Source organism: Protopterus annectens, chromosome 6.part0 (assembly GCF_019279795.1).
Source record: "Protopterus annectens isolate FY-2018-M chromosome 6.part0, PAN1.0, whole genome shotgun sequence".
In the NCBI taxonomy this organism is placed as follows: domain Eukaryota; kingdom Metazoa; phylum Chordata; order Ceratodontiformes; family Protopteridae; genus Protopterus; species Protopterus annectens.
The window spans coordinates 319,025,517-319,044,570 of record NC_056737.1 but is presented as its reverse complement, the minus strand read 5'-3'; the positions used below and the strand labels follow the sequence as shown (position 1 = coordinate 319,044,570).

Here is a 19,054-nt window from a genome sequence, read left to right as displayed (position 1 = left end):
AGGAGCATACACTGGCATAGAAAGGCAGAGTGACTTCCATGATGATGCGGGTCACAAACACAGAGTGTTAGGTTAAAAAGACAAAAATGCCCTCATTGCTAGGATACTGATGAGGACAAATACAAGCCTCACAGCTGCCTGAATGACAACCTTGAAAGATGATCTTAAGTCTGATTGGGGAGGCTTGATGACTGGCACATATGTGAGCAAACAACAAAAAAAATAACAGTACTGTTGCTTGACTACACAAAATACAGCAGTCGTGTTTTACCTTGATGTGTAACAAATATGACTTTAGAGGTAATACACTGAGTAATGAAACTGTAACAAGAATAAGTAGAGAGAAACAAAATATCTAACTTACTCAGTAGGTTTGAGCTGAAATGTTTCTGCATGCTGTGGTATTCCATAAACGTGTTCATAACCATGCAAAGAAAAATCCAAGCCAACAGAGGTCGGGCCTAGATATATGAAACAAAGAACAAATTACAAACGGACCACAGAATATTTACTAAAAAGAAGAAGGTAACACAATGTCGGACCAGTATGTGGACTTCATTAAGTGTTTGGCATTTATGGATAACCTTACAATTCTTGCCAACACAAAGTAAAAATTAGTTTGCTTTCCTACAGTAGTGAAGCCTGAAAAATTAAAACAAGCTTAAAGAAACAGCAAGGAATGACCAATGTATGTCAAATGCATAACTGGCAATCTATAATTCATGGTATCCAAAGGGATTGAAAGTATTGAAAAAGGCTTTACAAAATTATAATGAATGCAAATCTAACATGCTGATAAACACAGCAAAGTCTCTAACAGTTCTGCAGATTGGTGCACCCACAGCACAATCAAGACAGGGACCCTGCAATCATACACATATGCACACATGCTTACTCACACAGAAATAAATATATATAACCTAGCAATGTGAATGTTGTGCAAAAATGGAAAAGGGGATTGTGGATGGATGGATTGATACATATACACATGAGTGTGAGTACAGGTGTATGCATTTACTCAAAATACAGAGAAGGCCGAATGGCTTTTCAGTACTCGTCTTTTAGCGAGTTCATAGAAGTGTGAATTTCAGTATGTACGATCGGCAATAATAAAAAACAGAATGCGAACTACTGAATACTTTTACACTGGGTTTTACTTTGCATATGCTATTCATGGACAGATTATATTGGGTTTCTTGATGGCTGTGTTATATGCAGTTTTACAGTTTTGCTTTCGTTTTTTTTTTTTTGGATTTAGCTTTATGGAATCACTGCCACTGCACAGTGAAAACCACACTGGTAGTAGTGCTCGACTTCTGGGAGATTTTTCTCTAGATGGAGATGAGGCGACTAATGAGTTGGTATACTTAAGTCTTAGGTGATGCAGGGGGTTCCTCTCCCTAAAAAACACAATTTTTTTGCACTTTCGCATTCTGTAAAAGAATTGCTTTGTATTCACTGTTCTAAAGGTCACTGTTCTGTATGCTCACCATTTGATGCAGTCAATATTTACTGTTCACTCTTGAGATTTGTGTATACACACACACGCATACATACATAAGCACTAGTCATATTAGTCAATAGCTCTTTCAGTTGACATAAAAAGCACTGTAAAAAACTGGCTGACTACACCATTCAACGAAAAAATAAATAAATCTAGAGATGAGCAAAGTAAATGTTTCCGGGGGGGCTATACACCTCAGTCTCAACTCTGCAAACTTATAGCAGCTCCAAGATCAGACAGCAGTGAGGAAAAGCAAACAACTTCTTTAACCCCAGTGTCTTCTGATCTCACACTGTCCTCTGATCTCACACTATTTTCCATAGCCTGCAGTCACTTGACGGCACACGTACATGTATTCAGACATTAACACTTCAACACTACATTTCTGACAGACACAAACTTTTCACTAAACACACATATAAACCTCCACTTCTTTCAGAAGCATACCAACGCACACCACCAAAGACTAACCCATTCTCATCTTAAACAGTGCAAATAAACACAGCAAAGTATAACAAAATGTGCCTCTGTCAAATGTGATGACAACTTCTGGTATGACAAACAGAACTCTTAACTAAGACAACCGTACCCATATATGTACACATACATTTTATATATATATATATATATATATATATATATATATATATACATGTACTATATATATATATATATATATATATATATATATATATATATATATATATATATATATATATATATATATATATATATATGTTTATATGGGTTCACTTCAATTCACTGAACTTTCAATTCACTGACTTTCATTTCACTGACACCATTTCACTGAAATTCATTTCACTGAAACTTAATTTCACTGAAAGTTCATTTCACTGACAAGTATTATTACAAAGTAAATGGAATATGCCCCCTTCCCCACTGTAGTGCGACCCTGGAGTTAGAATATATAGTTACGGGTGTGTGGGGGGCAGAGCCCCCCACATCGGGGGGTGTGGGGGGCACAGCCCCCCACTTCATTTCATATGATATTCTTACGTTTTGATATAATATTGCTTAGTAAAAGAAAAGTAAGTGGGGGGCTGCGCCCCCACACCCCCCTTAACTATATATTCTAACTCCAGGGTCGCACTACAGTGGGGAAGGGTGAATATTCCATTTTATTGCTAATAATAGTTGTCAGTGAAATGAACTTTCAGTGAAATGAAGTTTCAGTGAAATGAATTTCAGTGAAATGGTGTCAGTGAAATGAAAGTCAGTGAACTGAAAGTTCAGTGAATTGAAGTGAACCCGTTTATATACATACACACACACACACACACACACACACAGATATATATATATATATATATATATATATACACACACACACACACATTTATATGTGTGCACACACAAGTACACAGATATCTATAGTATACACATATATATATATATATATATATACATATATATATATATATATATATATATATATACATAGCGATACTTACGCATACATATAGATATACACATACATACTGAATATGGGAGCAACTCAGCTTTAGTAAGATGTTGCTGATTAAGGACTATCTGTAAGCTATAAACAATGTATAAAAATGCAATAAAAATGTATATTTATATAATCAGGAGATAGACTGTAAATATTCAAGTGCCAGAAGTCATGCTTTCTCCTACTACAGATGCCACCTGTCAGAAAAAACAAAATGCCAGAAATCAACCGTTAACATAAATTGTTGCATCAATTACATCAGTGACTTCAGATGGCTAAGAGTTCCCATGTTAAAACCCTGAACACTCTTAACTTCATCACTTAGCCACCTACTGAACCTACATCCCACCAAATAAAAAGGGACTGCAAACCATTAATATTTGTACATTGATCTGCCTCGGTGTGATTACTGTAAGCGACAGTGTGGGGTTAATAAGCCTCTCAGGCATACCATGCAAAATAACACCCAACATAGCAGAGAATCCCTTACCAAAGTTTTTTGCTTCTGTGAAACAAAATGATGCATGACATAGTTAATAAAATGGGAAATTACACTCAGGCACAACTGACATGTCACTGTTTACTTTGGAATTCAAACAGAATAGCACATGTAAATTCAGGAGTGGTTCTAAGCATAAAGAAAACTTCCCAGTGATTTCTCATTAGTGCAGTGGCAATGACACGTCAATGAAACTCACACTGAAGCCTGTCCCCTACCACACCCTTCCAACCTTCGTCCTATAAAAGCCTAAATGACTCTAATATGAAATAATCCACATGTGGTGAGGAAACAGGACCTAAAGACGTGTCTGCTACATGCATGATGACATGTTTACTGTACTACATACAAGAATACAAAAAAGAGAATTCCTTATGTGTGTATATTAAAGCTTAGTCATAAGGTTTTGATTCACTTCACTTTGTTCACATCTATGAAATTAACACACAAACTTTGTATATATTTAAGAATTTATACGTATATGATCATATGACAAAAAAATGAATTTGTAATTGACACCTGTTCTGTCAGTTGCTTTGGACATATGACGCACCAAAACACCTACAATCATTAAAAATCTGTGTTTCTAAGTGTGTGGTTGGGGGGGGGGGTGCCTCCCTGGAAACTCTACATGAGTAATGGGAGAAACCTCAAACTCCCTACTGTTACATCTTTCCGATACATTCTGCTAATGCAGCCATTTATCAACCAAAACATTCTGATTACTTATCAAATGGTCCTCCGATGATCATACTGCAGGATCCATACATACACACACACACACACACACACACACACACACACACACACACACACACACACACACACACACACATATTTATTTGTGTTTGTTAACCAAGAAGATGGGCTGGTACAAAACCCTTTTCAGCCATTACCCAGGCCAAAAGGCAAGGCAATAAAGAAAGATATAAGAATACATACAAATTAGCTACAAACAAGTGCACTATATAAGAAATGTTGGAATGTACAATGTATGCAACTAATATAAATGAATACAGATTAAAGGTATGGAATTATATATACCAATAATGTAAAAAGGCACATAAAGAGTTATATGCATCAGTGAAGTATGTACATACAGAACTCTTAATGCGTCAGCATGGTGCGATGTAGTTTTTAACTAGATCAGTCATTAAAGATATTGCCTTAATATTCCTACAACTCAAGTGCTCTAGGTTGCACTGCATCTGAACTGTTTGCATGTTTTAGCTGCTTTTCTGTATATACAGACTTTTCTGAATATGTAGACTAGCTACTTATTCTACTGTATTAATGCCTGTTAAATTGTTTTTCAGTTGTGCACTTGCCTTGCTTCATTTAAAAAGTTTTAAATTGCTAATTTTGTAGAGTGTTAATTGCATTTACTGTTTAGCGCTACTCACTCATGTGCGTTGCGTTTTCTGTGTTTATTTACTGTATTATTGCATTGTTTAGCCTGTTTTAACCAAAAAAAAAACTGCTACCTTGTTTGCCTGTTTCCCACCTTTCCTAGCCAATACAGTCCAGATCCCAGGCTTTGCTGGTTTCAGGACTTTATTTCCTGTGTTCAGAGCTATCCAGACCTTGCTGTGGTAGAGGGAATACCTATTGCTTACCAGTGGGAGTGGTGAGCATTGTACTGCCTATCTAACACTAGAGGAGTGGTTTCCAGTTCAGAAATGGTAATTTTATTAGCCATTTTGGGCTGATTTCTATCCCTTTCAACTTTCTGGCCTCAAAAATGTGTGTGTTTGCGCATTTTTCGCATTGTGCAGCACCGCAGGGCTACAGGTAAACTATTCCAGGTGCCAGAAAGTCTGCTCTTCAAATTTTCCCTTAGAACTAGCTGGTTTCTCAGTAGGAGCACTAAAATCTGAACCACTGTGACTAGCACTTGCTCTAGAACCTGCTGGAAAGCACTAGGAAGCCCTAAACTGATACAAGCACTCAACTCGCCTTGTTAATAAGGAGAAATTAATCAAAGGCACAGCCTAAAATTGCAAATTACCCTGCAAAGGTAAAGGAAAACAGCTCTTGTACTTTAAAAAAAAAAGCAACTAAACAGGCATGTCCAAGGGTCAGCTTCCAGTGATTTCTCCTGTCCACCTGGTGAATCTGGGCATACTTGGGCAATGAAGCAACTGCCTCATGTACACAGACAACCCTCTCCTCCTATCACCTAACACTACAACCTGTGAAAGATGCACTTACATAGCCAAACTGGAAGCAAAGCTCTCTCCAGTCAAGATTGTGCTAGACAGTCAAGAGGAAAAGGTTAACACCTGTACTACACCTCAAGCAACACACAGAGCCCTTCAAAACCCACACCACCATCAATACCCACACATAGCAACAATAAACCCACATATGCGGGGGCCCTTAACATTAACCTGCCCAAACAACAAGGACCTCCAAAGCTGAAACGCAAACAAACACCAGTCACAACTAAAGTGACGCACAGCTCACAACATCAGTGTGCACCCAACAACAGCCCCTAAGGCAAGACAACGTACCCAACACTTTAGTCATAGGTGACTCTATAGTCAGGCACACTGATGTCCCACTCACCAGGCTGAACAAGGAGAAAGTTACAGTCAGCTGCCTGTCAGGTGCCAGGATCCGCCACATAACGCATGCACTCAAGTCACTCCACAAGTACAAATATGAATCTGTCATTGTCCATGTTGGAGTGAATGACTTGAGACGTATCTCCCTGGACTACATGAAAAGAGACATGAAAGAGCTCTCGGATCATGTGGCCCAGGCAGGTATGACTCTAGCCCTGAGTAGCATCCTGCCTTCACCCAGAATGATACCACAGTATAAGGGCAAAATGATTGACTTCAACAATTGGTTAAGCTTCTGTTGTCATTTAAAGGGTGTCCAGTATCTGTCTGCCTGGGACGACATGATCAACAAACCACAATGCTTTGCCAGAGATGGTCTGCACCTGCCACCCCTGGGATTCAGGTTACTGGCTAAAGCTCTTGCAACCCATATAGTGCATTTTTTAGGCAAGGTTCAAAGGACAAAACCACCACCGTAACAGATACAAGCATGCAAAATCTGAAGGTAATGCTACTCAATGCTAGAAGTCTAAATCTCAAAATGCACTCTCTCCCGAGGTACTCCTAAAAATGGAGAATATCGATATCTGTGCAGTAACTGAGACCTGGTTCAAGGCTCCAGAGAGCACCCCTGCAATACCAGGCTACAACTCTTACCACACTTTTCGGCCACAAAACCAAGACCGAAACACTAAAGGTAGAGGAGTGTCCATATTCACCAAGGATATTCACACCTCCAGGCTAGCTGCCCAACACAATGCATCTGAAATTCTCCAGGTGCAACTAACACTAGGTAAGACTGCAATCCAAATTGTAGCTTGCTACAGATCCCTCCACCATGCCCCAAGATTCTCACTACACCTTTCTAAACATGCTGGAAACTATTAATATACAACCAAACACCCTAATACTGGGTGATTTCAACTACCCTGCCATTAACTAGGAAAACTACTCGGGTACCAACACCTTTTCCCAACGGTTCTTGGAATTCATAAATTCCAATGCCCTGGATCAACTAATACATTGTCCCACCAGGGGCTCCAATATCCTAGACCTGGTCATTACCAACATGGGATATAGATGCTCCACACCAGTGGACACCCCCTCATCGGTCAGGTCTGACCATAAGCAAATCACCCTTGACATCCACATCCCACCCCCAACCCTAGTAAGGAAACCTCCATAAAAAACTTCTCCAAAGCCAACTTCATGCTACTCAAGTCAGAAGTGACAAATTTCATGACACCCATGCAGACAGGAGCTGAAAGTTCCACTGCTGAATCCTACACTAAGGCACTGTACGAGCACATCCACTTGTGCATGAATCGTGCCATCCCAAATAGAACCAAGACACTCTCCTCCAAAAAAAGGAAGCCAATCTGGTGGTCTCCTGCAATAAACAAATTATACAACAGAAGGAAGAAACTTGCAGAAAAAACACCAGTCACAACTAAAGTGACACACAGCTCACAACATCAGTGTGCACCCAACAACAGCCCCTAAGGCAAGACAATGTACCCAACACTTAGTCATAGGTGACTCTATAGTCAGGCACACTGATGTCCCACACACCAGGCTGAACAAGGACAAAATTACAGTCAGCTGCCTGTCAGGTGCCAGGATCCACCACATAATGCATGCACTCAAGTCACTCCACAACAAGTACAAATATGACTCTGTCATTGTCCATGTTGGAGTGAATGACTTGAGACGTACCTCCCTGGACTACATGAAAAGAGACATGGAAGACCTCTCGGATCATGTGGCCCAGGCAGGTATGACCGTAGCCCTGAGTAGCATCCTGCCTTTGCCCAGAATTATACCACAGTATAAGGGCAAAATGATTGACTTCAACAATTGGCTAAGCTTCTGGTGTCATTCAAAGGGGGTCCAGTATCTGTCTGCCTGGGACGACATGATCAACAAACCACAATGCTTTGCCAGAGATGGTCTGCACCTGTCATCCCTGGGATTCAGGTTACTGGCTAAAGCTGTTGCCACCCATATAGTGCCTTTTTTAGGCAAGGTCAAAGGACAAAACCACCATCGTAACAGATACAAGCATGCAAAATCTGAAGGTAATGCTACTGAATGCTAGAAGTCTAAACCTCAAAATGCACTCTCTCGAGGCACTCCTAAAAATGGAGAACATCGATATCTGTGTAGTAACTGAGACCTGGTTCAAGGCTCCAGCGAGCACCCCTGCAATACCAGGATACAACTCTTACCACACTTTTCGGCCACAAAACCAAGACCGAAACACTAAAGGTGGAGGAGTGTCCATATTCACCAAGGATATTCACACCTCCAGGCTAGTTGCCCAACACAATGCATCTGAAATTCTCCAGGTGCAACTAACACTAGGTAAGACTGCAATCCAAATTGTAGCTTGCTACAGATTCCCCACCATGCCCCAAGATTTTCACTACACCTTTCTAAACATACTGGAAAATATTAAGATACAACCAAACACCCTAATACTGGGTGATTTCAACTACCTGCCATTAACTAGGAAAACTACTAGGGTACCAACACCTTTTCCCAACGGTTCTTGGAATTCATAAATTCCAATGCCCTGGATCAACTAATCCATTGTCCCACCAGGGGCTCCAATATCCTAGACCTGGTCATTACCAACATGGGAGATAGATGCTCCACACCAGTGGTCACCCCATCATTGGTCAGGTCTGACCATAAGCAATCACCCTTGACATCCACATCCCAACCCCAACCCAGTAAGGAAACCTCCGTAAAAAACTTCTCCAAAGCCAACTTCATGCTACTCAAGTCAGAAGTTACAAACTTCATGACACCCATGCAGACAGGAGCTGAAAGTTCGACTGCTGAATCCTACACTAAGGCATTGTACGAGCACATCCACTTGTGCATGAATTGTACCATCCCAAATAGAACCAAGACGCTCTCCTCCAAAAAAGGGAAGACAATCTGGTGGTCCCCTGCCATAAACAAATTATACAACAGAAGGAAGAAACTATTGCAGAAAAAAGAGGAAAATCCCAGGATGCAAAATACTCCCTTACCAGCCTCAGTAAGAAGCTGAGATCCTTCATAAAATCCTCCAAAGCTAGTTATGAAAATAAAATTGCCAAAGATTCCAAACACAACCACAAGGCACTCTGTAGTTATGTCAAGAATCTAAATGGCAATGCTCAGATCTGCTCAGAGCTAAAACAGAATAGCATTAAATATACTGATCCCAAGGATATTGACAATATCCTGGCAGATCGATTTAGTGCCAACTTCACCCCCCTCTCACTCCCTAAAGGGCCCATCTCAATACCAAAAGATTGCCAAATTCCGGTAATCACGGCCACACAGGAAGAAACCGCAATCTCCAAAGCTAAGAATACAGCATCCATGAGACCGGATGACATCCCGGGCTGTGTACTACATGAACTACAAAATGAACTGGAACCTCACCTAAGTGTCATGTTTAATCATAGTCTCACCTCAAGCTTTGTGCCCACTGAGTGGTGCACAGCTACAGTTATCTCACTCCACAAAGGGGGATCCATCTTGGATCCCGGGAACTACAGTCCCATCAGTCTGACGAGCCTGATCTACAAGGGCATGGAACGCATTATCATGGAAATTATAAACAAAGACACTGGCAACATTCAAACACTGGATCCCACCCAGTTTGGGATCCTGAAGGGCTGATCTTCTCTCCTGAACCTGATCGACTTTTTCAAATCAGTCTCCAGAGCTGTGGAGGAGGGTAAGGCGGTCCACACAGCCTATCTGGACCTCGCCAAGGCCTTCGACACCAAACCCCAATCTGGTATCATAGATAAACTTACTAAGCTGGGCATAAATCCCTATGTCTCTCGATGGGTTGACAACTGACTTACTGACAGAACCCAGACTGTTAAAGTAGCCGACTCCAAATCCAGCTCCAGACAAGTGACAAGTGGAGTACCTCAGGGTTCAGTCCTGGGACCTCTCTTTTTTGGCATCTACTTCTCTGAAGTACAGGCCAACACTAAGGGACTCTGGCTAACAAAAGTTCGCAGATGACTGCAAACTGGGAGCCATTACCGAATCCCCAAATGATGTGGATATTCTACAAAAGGGCCTTACAGGAACAGATGCTTGGTGCCAGAGCCGTGGGCTCAAGCTTAATGTCAAGAAATGTATAGTTATACCCTTTGGGGAAAAAACATGTACCCATGAATTACCACATAGGTGGCAGTACACTAAACACCGAAAGTGTGATGAGAGACTTAGGGACACAGGTGGACAGTGGTCTCACCTTCAATAACCACATCGCCACAACAGTCAGGAAATCCTTCTATGTGGCACACCTCATCACTAAGGGCTTTTCATCCAGAAAAAAGGAGGCCATTGTCCCACTGTACTCATCCCTCATTAGACCCATTATAGAGTACAACACCATGTTTGGTATGTACCTCACAGGACATCTGCAACAGCTGGAAAGACCACAGAAATATCTCAGTAAAAGAATCAGAGGCCTAAAGCAGATGCCCTATGCTGACTGTCTAAAAAAAACTTCAGCTATACTCTGTGGCATATCGTCTACTCAGAGGTGATCTCTGCTTAACATACAAGGCCATGTCAAACCCAGAGCTGTTGAACATGCTCCACTTAAAGAAATCCCAATCCCTCAGAGCCACGCACTCCAGGGATCTAAACCTTGTCATCACAATGAACAAAACATACTGGAGGGATAGGTTCCTGACCCAGAGACTCCCCATACTCTGGAATAGACTGCTCATATATGTCAAGCAGAGCGTCTCCTTGGCCCTCTTCAAAAGGAACCTTGACGACTGGATGGGAGATAGGAAATTCACCCCGGGGATCACGTCAGTCACCCTGCAAGACAGGGGTCCAGGGAAGTAAATATTGTGGGAAGAAATATCCAGGGAATTGTTATTGCTAGGCTTGTATAGGCCCTAGGGCCGATAGCCTAGTACCAACCTATGAACCTATATAAATATCAAATATAATAGTATTTAACAACTCAGCTCTTAAAGTAAGTTAATATACAGAAAGTGATTAGTTAACTAGCATCTGCGCAGCAAATGCCTTTCCATTTTTTACACAGAAATTCTTCTATTTTTTTTCATGAACCCTGACAAATCTGTTAAGGCTAAGATATCATCAGGTACACTTCTGCAACATTGCATCTTATACAGCTTTTATGCCATGTATGGTGAATTCAGTTTAAGTCCTGTACTCCTTTTCTTTCAGGAAAGCGACTCCTAATTTCAGAGTTTACTGATAAACAATGTTTCCCTGCCAAACTGCTGTGTAGATCACATAAACATACACATCACTCATTATTCTATTTTGATTTCTTGCGGTTGAAGCAAACCACTTAATCCTTGGACCAGACATTTCATCTCAAGGGCGGTGCCTAGATGGCCAACTGAGAGCAGTGAATTTTGAGAGCTCCATAAACTAGTATAATAATATAGGAAGATTTTATTATTTTCAAGTTTAAAACATCAGAAATCTATAGATAAACTACTAAACTACATAAATATCAATTTTGGTGGAGAGGTACAAAAGTTTTCCTGTCAAGTAACTTGGAGATATGCCGAGTCACCGAACATGAACAACTCAAGGAATTCTCATCCAGATGCTGCTTTGAAAAAAGAACTGCAACTGATGACATCTGCCTTACAGGAACTATCTTTGAAGGTGGATGGCTTTAAAAAAGACTTAGAAAACCTCAAATTAAATGCTCAAAAACAGACTGATACTCTTAAGGAACTATTACAGCAACACCATGCAAAAATAACAAATATAGAGACTTCTCTAAATGACATTGAAGGGAGACTCAAAGAGGAAGAATTCGGACTGCAGCCCCTCAAAAATAAATAAAAATTTATATTTTTGAAATATTGTGATTGGCATAGACCGAGTCTGTGCACTTTACAGTGCACAGACTGAAGGAGCATTAGGATCGGATATATTCAGGTAAGGTGCCTTTTAATTTACAATGTTTATTTGTATGGTGCTTATGCTTTTTTGGAGTTTGTGCTTTTTAATTTACAATGTTTATTTGTGTGTGTTGTGTATGGTGCTTATGCTTTACTGGAGAGAGAGAGAGAGAGTGTGTGTGTGTGTGTGTGTGGCTTGAACCCTGTACCCTGTATGCAGGTGTTAAAGACTTGAGTTCCTACCCACCACCATTTGTAAAAATTTCAGATTTTTGCCTCATATTCGATCTGATCTGTTCCTCATAATATCTGTGGTTTGTAAATGTTGCAATGCTTGATATTTGATGGTGTAGTAGTAGCATTGTTGCCTGGTTCTTGGGTTTGATTCTTGGCTGGGGTTCCTTCTTTGTGGTCTGTATCTTCTCCTGTGTTTGTGTGGGTTTGCTTTTGTGTCCTCCCATGTTACAAAGACATGTCTGCATTATTTCTTCCTGGGCCTCTGCTGAAAATTGTTTATTTGTTCCAAGTCAGACTGTCCTGATTAAAAATGTTAAATAAAATTGACAGGCATTTGAATTTCAGACTTAAGGGTTTCTGAATTTTTAATTCCTTGCATATTTGATGGTGCAGTGGTAGTATTGTTGCCTCACAGCTATAGGTTTTCTGGTTTGATTCTTGGTTGGGGTGGCTTCTGTGTGGAGTCTGCATCTCCTCCATGTGTTTGTGTGGATTTGCTCTGGTGCCCTGCCATTTTTAAAGACGTGTCTGCAGTTTTAAATCCTGCTGAAAAATTGGTTTTGTTCTGTCAAATTGACAGGCATTTGAATTTCAGACTTCAGGTTTCTGAATGTTTAATTCCTTGCATAATTGATGGTGTGGTGGTAGTATTGTTGCCTCACAGCTATAGGTTTTCTGGTTTGATTCTTGGTTGGGGTGGCTTCTGTTTTGGTCTGCATCTCCTGCCTGTGTTGTGTGTGATTGCTCTGGTGCCCTGCCCATTTTACAAAGATGTGTCTGCAGTTTTAATCCCCTCTGCTGAAAATTGTTTTGTTCTGTCCGAGTAAAATTGACAGGCATTTGAATTTCAGACTTCAGGTTTCTGAATGTTTAATTCCTTGCATAATTGATGGTGCAGTGATAGTATTGTTGCCTCACAGCTATAGGTTTTCTGGTTTGATTCTTGGTTGGGGTGGCTTCTGTCTGCATCTCCTCCCTGTATTTGTGTGGATTTGCTCTGCCCTGCCATTTTACAAAGACGTGGTCTGCAGTATTAATCCCTCTCTCTGCAAAAATTGTTTTGTTCTGTAAATTGACAGGCATTTGAATTTCAGACTTCAGGTTTCTGAATGTTTAATTCCTTGCATAATTGATGGTGCGGTGGTAGTATTGTTGCCTCGTGCATCTCCTGCCTGTGTTTGTGTGGATTTGCTCTCTGGTGCCCATTTTACAAAGATGTGTCTGCAGTTTTAATCCCTCGTCTCTGCTGAAAATTGTTTTGTTCTGTCCAAATTGACCGCATTTGAATTTCCAACTTCATGTTCTTCAGAATACATAGTAGCACAACCTTTTTTAGCAATTTTCAAAGTTTATAAGATGAATATTTTAAATTTGTCCCTATTTTTGGGACTGTATCAGGAGAACTGAATTCACTGAATATGTTTGAGGGCTCCTCATTACTGGGGTTTGTCAGGTGTTTTGTACTAAGGGGTTGACAGCTATGGTGAGAACTGAATTCACTAAATGATAGCCATTTAAGTTTCAGTCTTCCTCTTTTACAAAGCAGCTGATGTGGCGTAGTGGTATGTTTACTCTGACTGTTTTTTTTGCTCAAGGACCTTGTATAAAATATATGGTGGCAACAACAACATTTTATTCTAGCAACTTTCCAAGATTATACAAGCAATGTTTAATGTGTCCCTGTTTTGGCCAATACATTTTGGCTTTTCCAAGTTGAGATGCAGTTGAGTATTGAGTAGATTTTACAAGGAACTGAGAGCTGCAGGGGAATAGAAGTTTAGTGCTTTGCCAAGTTAATACTATAGCACAACAGGCTGTGTACTTGCTTTTGATGCAGAAGGTTGTGGGTTCTACTCCCACTAGGGGTAGATACTGCTGTACTGAGAATGTTCTCAAGATACTAACTATGAGTTTGTTATCAGTTTGCCATCCATTTCCTCTTGCAATATTATTACTAGCTTATCATTTTTTTAATGTAATATAGACAATTTATTCCTGAGGGGCAACAGACACTTTATATTTCGATGAAACCATGAAATATAAAGGTGATTACACTTCATTAGTTACAGATTTCTTTAATGTGGAATTATTTAGATGACTGACTTCAGAGATTGTGCATATTTACTGATAATGGACTGTAGAATTGTGCATATTTACTGATAAAGGTGGACTGTAGAATTGTGCATATTTACTGATAATGGTGGACTGTGGAATTGTGCATATTTACTGATAATGGTGGACTGTGGAATTGTGCATATTTACTAATAATGGTGGACTGTGGAATTGTGTATATTTACTAATAATGGTGGACTGTGGAAGTCTGAGTAGACTTTTTATGATAAATGTTCTCAACTGGGCAGTTTTGCCATTATGGGTGCATATGGTTTGTTTCATTGCTTACTGGAAAAAATGTTCAAAACAAATTTAAAACATACTGTAACAAGTGTACTGTATTGTACAAGGAATATAATTTTAGTACAATGAGGAAGGTGTATCAAAGAGCACATGTATGTTTCATATGCAAGGAGCCTATGATTCGAAAACAGCCCAAAATTAATCTTTATCTGCCACTGGCAACATGTATTTTCTTTGAATGTGGGTTTCAATGCTGTTTCAATGAATGTGAGTTTCAAGGGCAGAGAAGTTTTAATGCTAAGTTTTCATTGTGATACTGCATTGCTTTGTTTAACAGATGACTTAGTGTTTGTGCTGTAAACTACAAAATAAAACTTTCAAATGAAGTCCAACTCATCATAGAAGTAAAGCAGTATGCACATTAGTGTTATGGGGTAATGGAGTGAATAATAGAGTATAATGGTTCATTGGAATGGCTGCAGAGGCTCCATTCAACCATTATTTTGTCAGGGGGGAGGGGCAGCACTCAGACAGGCCCCAGCTGAACTATACCTCCCAACTGTCAGATTTTCAAAGAATGAATAGATTTTTGCTTCTTATTTTTGGTTTGTTCATAAAATTTGTAGTTTTAATTAAAATGCATGTTAAAGTAAGAGCTGTTCTATCAACTGTCTCAATTTATACAAGAGCAATTTTAGTACTGTTTATATTATATTTGGCCTTGTTCAGATTTACTGCATTAACAGGTTGAGAGGTACGCAATTTTGGAAGAAAACATGGAGGGTTTACAATTAAAATAACTGTAATAATCAAAAAGTTATAGATTGAAAAAAATGTGTATAGATTTTTTTTTTTTTCAGCTGCTCAAGGTAGCAGAGCTAATATTAAAGTGTTTTTCATAAAATTGTGTTTTTGGCAAATTAGTGACATCACTAAATGACAGACATTTGAGTTTCAGATTTTATACCCTTCAGAAAATTCATACTAATGCAAGACCTATTCTATTATCTTTCTAAATTTATTAGAGCAATATTTTGTAGTGACTCTGGATGTGTCCAAGCAAGGCAAGGGTAGTAGTTGTATCTACCTTGGAGGACACACAGGACAGCATAAGTACTCAGTGGCTTTCACTCCTCTGTCTTTTTTGTAGAAGTAAGCAAGGCAAGGAGTAGTTGTTGTATCTACTGGGGATGGACACACACACTGCATACAGTACTACAGTTTTCATCTGTCTCTTGATTTTTTTAGATGGGGTCTGTTCTGTCATATTTTTGTACTGTTGATTTATGCTTATTACTCAAAGTGCCTGTTGCTCTGTGTTTTAAGTAGCTTGGGTATTAAAGGACAGGATTCCATTATTTTAAAAAGCTCATTACACTTGTTGAAGACTTCCAGTCATCTCTACAGACTTTTGTAAACTAAAACAGAATGGAAATCATGTGTGGTCCTGTACAGTAACACAGTAATCTTTAAAGCAATGTATCTTGAGCTTGTTTCTTGTTTGCTTTTCATTTTACTTTTATCATGTTTTCCCATGAAACAAGTGTTGTCAGGCAGCAGTCTTTTTGGGGTTAAAAAATTTTTTACAAGGGGCATCATCACACTGATTTCCTTTCAAAGCACTTACTTGGTACTTTAATAAAAGCTGAATCTATTATACTTACTATGCAAGTGTGGGCAGTTGTTGAGTTGAGTGCTTTCTTTTTCTTTCTTTTTGTTTTCTTTGAATGGCATTCCAATTTTCCCATGAAACAAGTTGTCAGGGCAGCAGCTTTTTTTGGATAGAAACATTTTTACAAGGGGGGGCATCACATAGATTCTACCTTTCAGCATGTTACTTTTTAACTAATAAAAATAATTATGATATTATTAGCATTGCAAGGTGAAGGAGTTGAGTTGAAGTGGTTTTCTTTTTTTTTTTCTTATACTTGATTTTGCATTCAATTCCAGTATTAAAAAGTAATTTATTTTTCATGCCTCACAACCTTTTGTTTCCATCTAGATATTAAGTAAGCTGTCATGCAGCCAATGCATTGAAATATTTTATTCTTCTACACTTATTTTTGTCTTGATTGGACTTTCATGAATTCCAAAAAGAATTTCTGCTTAAACAGAATACATGGTTGCTTAACAAAATAGATGACTTAGAAAACAGAGAAAGGAGAACCAACATAAGGATCTTTGGTCTGCCTGAAAACACTGAAGGAGAAGACATTATTTAATTCTTAACAACCTGGAATCCTCAATTTTTAGACTTGAAAGAGGGACTTTCTTTTGGAATTGAAAGGCACATAGAGCACTGAGGAAACATACTTCTAACTCAACAACTACTCTACCTAGATCAATAGTTATAACATTTTTTTCATTTCTGGACAAGGAACTAATATTAAACTCTGCTTGGAGAAAATCACCCTTAAAATACAATCAAAGCCTGATAAGGTTTGACAATGATTATTCTTCCAGAATAGTAGAACAAAGGAAAAAAGTCTGGCCAATAATAAAACTGTTGAAACAAAACAACATTAAAGCACAGCTGGCCTTTCCAGCCAAGATAAAAATACCTTTTGTCAATGAGACGAGAACCTTTAATGACTTAGAAGAAGCTACTATATTCATCAAAAACAACAACATAGTGTCTACCCCAGAAGAAATGGAATAGATGGCCCCTACTCTTAAAAGAATAAAAGAAACAAATCCTTAGACTGATGCTAGAAAGAAGAAACAAAAAACTTATTCCAAGATACCTGTCTCAAAAAAATAACTCTTACAACTACATCTCTCAAAGTATCAACTGATATAGTACATCACTTGTCATCTGTTTTTATTTAAAAAGGAGAGTTTATTAAACTGAGAAACTGTAATGATTTATTTAGAATGTTCAAAGAGTCCAGTAATTCTTCATAAAGGCAGGTCAAGATGGGTTACTATTTACATTATATATAAGCCAAACAAAGCAACATATAATATAAACATAGAAGTTTCTATTCCCCTACTTGAACTCAATGAATACTTATCTTGTTCATTTTTCATTGTTTTTACTTATAATAATTTAAGTAATTAACTAATTCAAAAAGGTACCATTCATCAAAGTTCAGACTCAAATGTAACAAATTAACATCATATATAATAGCAGTAAAAGTGGAGTGTTTTGAAAAAAAATGCTGTCATGGAGACTAATGCCTTCTTCAGTTTAAGTATGACTTAGAAATGTCATGTATATCCTGGTTGAATAACAGTAGCAAGCTCTTAGTACAAATGTCATCATTATTCATCATCTTCCAACCCACCAAACATACTCAAAACAACTTTCACTTTAACATCACAGCAAAAGACAACACCACTATATAACCAACTGACACCAAATTGCTAGGAGTGGAAATAGACAATAAACTAAAATTTGACATTCACATATCCATGACCATAAAAAAAGTCCACAAAAAAACTAGAAGCGTTATACAGAAATAAGCTATTTCTCACCAAAGCAGCAAATATTTCAATAGCAAATTCCCACCTTATCTCCACCCTACTTTATGCCTCTCTAATATATATCAACCTAAGGCAATGCGATCTAAACAAGCTAGAGACCTGCTACAACAAAATCGCCATTGCCACAGGGCATCCTACCGTAGTCACCACTGTCTCTCCCTTGCTGAACTGGGCTGGCTTGAACTCCCTCACCTCCTTCAGTGGTATTAACTCTCACTCGCCCACAAACTAGTAAACCATCCACTAAATGTCCCATCCCTCCAGAATCTACTCCAACCTTATCGCACCACCAGACCACTAAGATCCAGAAACAAAAATAACTTGCAGATCACTAAAGCCAATAACTCTGCTGGTGAAGCACTATTCTCTTGCACCATAGCCAAATTATGGAACTCCCTTCCATCCACAATTACCTCCGTACCATCATGCACTCACTTCAAAACTTTACTAAAAGGGCACCTAAAAACATGCTGGCTATGTCCTTGCAACTCCCACTCTAATATCACCCACCCCATCCAACCACTACCTTTCTTTCCACTCCACTAGCTACCTTGATTATAGCAAGTTCAGATGCTCATAAGCCTAATACTTATTATACAGCAGGAACTTCTCATTGTAACATTTGTTAATGTCTGTTATGTACTTCACAGATAAAGTTTCTAGTTGTCTACTGATGTACTATGTTCTTCATCTGTAAATATGTTGTAAGTAATTGCTATGTTAAATTGTTAATCACTATGTAATCCAATGTAACTACTGTCTATTTTAACTGTGGAGCTTTTCTCCCCGGGCAACCGCTGAAAATGGACCTACATCCAGTCGGACACTCCCGGTCAACAATTATAAATAAATAAATTAAATAAATAAATAAATAAATTATTCTGTCTAAATACAGTTAATATCAGTTACGGCAGGTATCACAGCTACAAGTGCTGTTTGATCAATCCTGATATGGTGTGCATGGATGTAGCTGTGTCTGGCAGCTAGTACAAATGTCATTATTATTCT

The 19,054-nt window shown here is 38.8% G+C and overlaps 1 protein-coding gene across 1 annotated transcript in view; it reads right to left on the bottom strand.

Annotated features, from left to right (window-relative positions):
* The window catches only part of GANC (glucosidase alpha, neutral C), a 981,067-nt gene that overhangs the window by 735,161 nt on the left and 226,852 nt on the right, over nucleotides 1-19,054 (bottom strand). Inside the window, exon 8 of the mRNA XM_044074070.1 lies at nucleotides 365-461. Coding sequence (XP_043930005.1) covers nucleotides 365-461 — 97 coding nt within the window. The remainder of the gene's footprint in view (nucleotides 1-364; nucleotides 462-19,054) is intronic.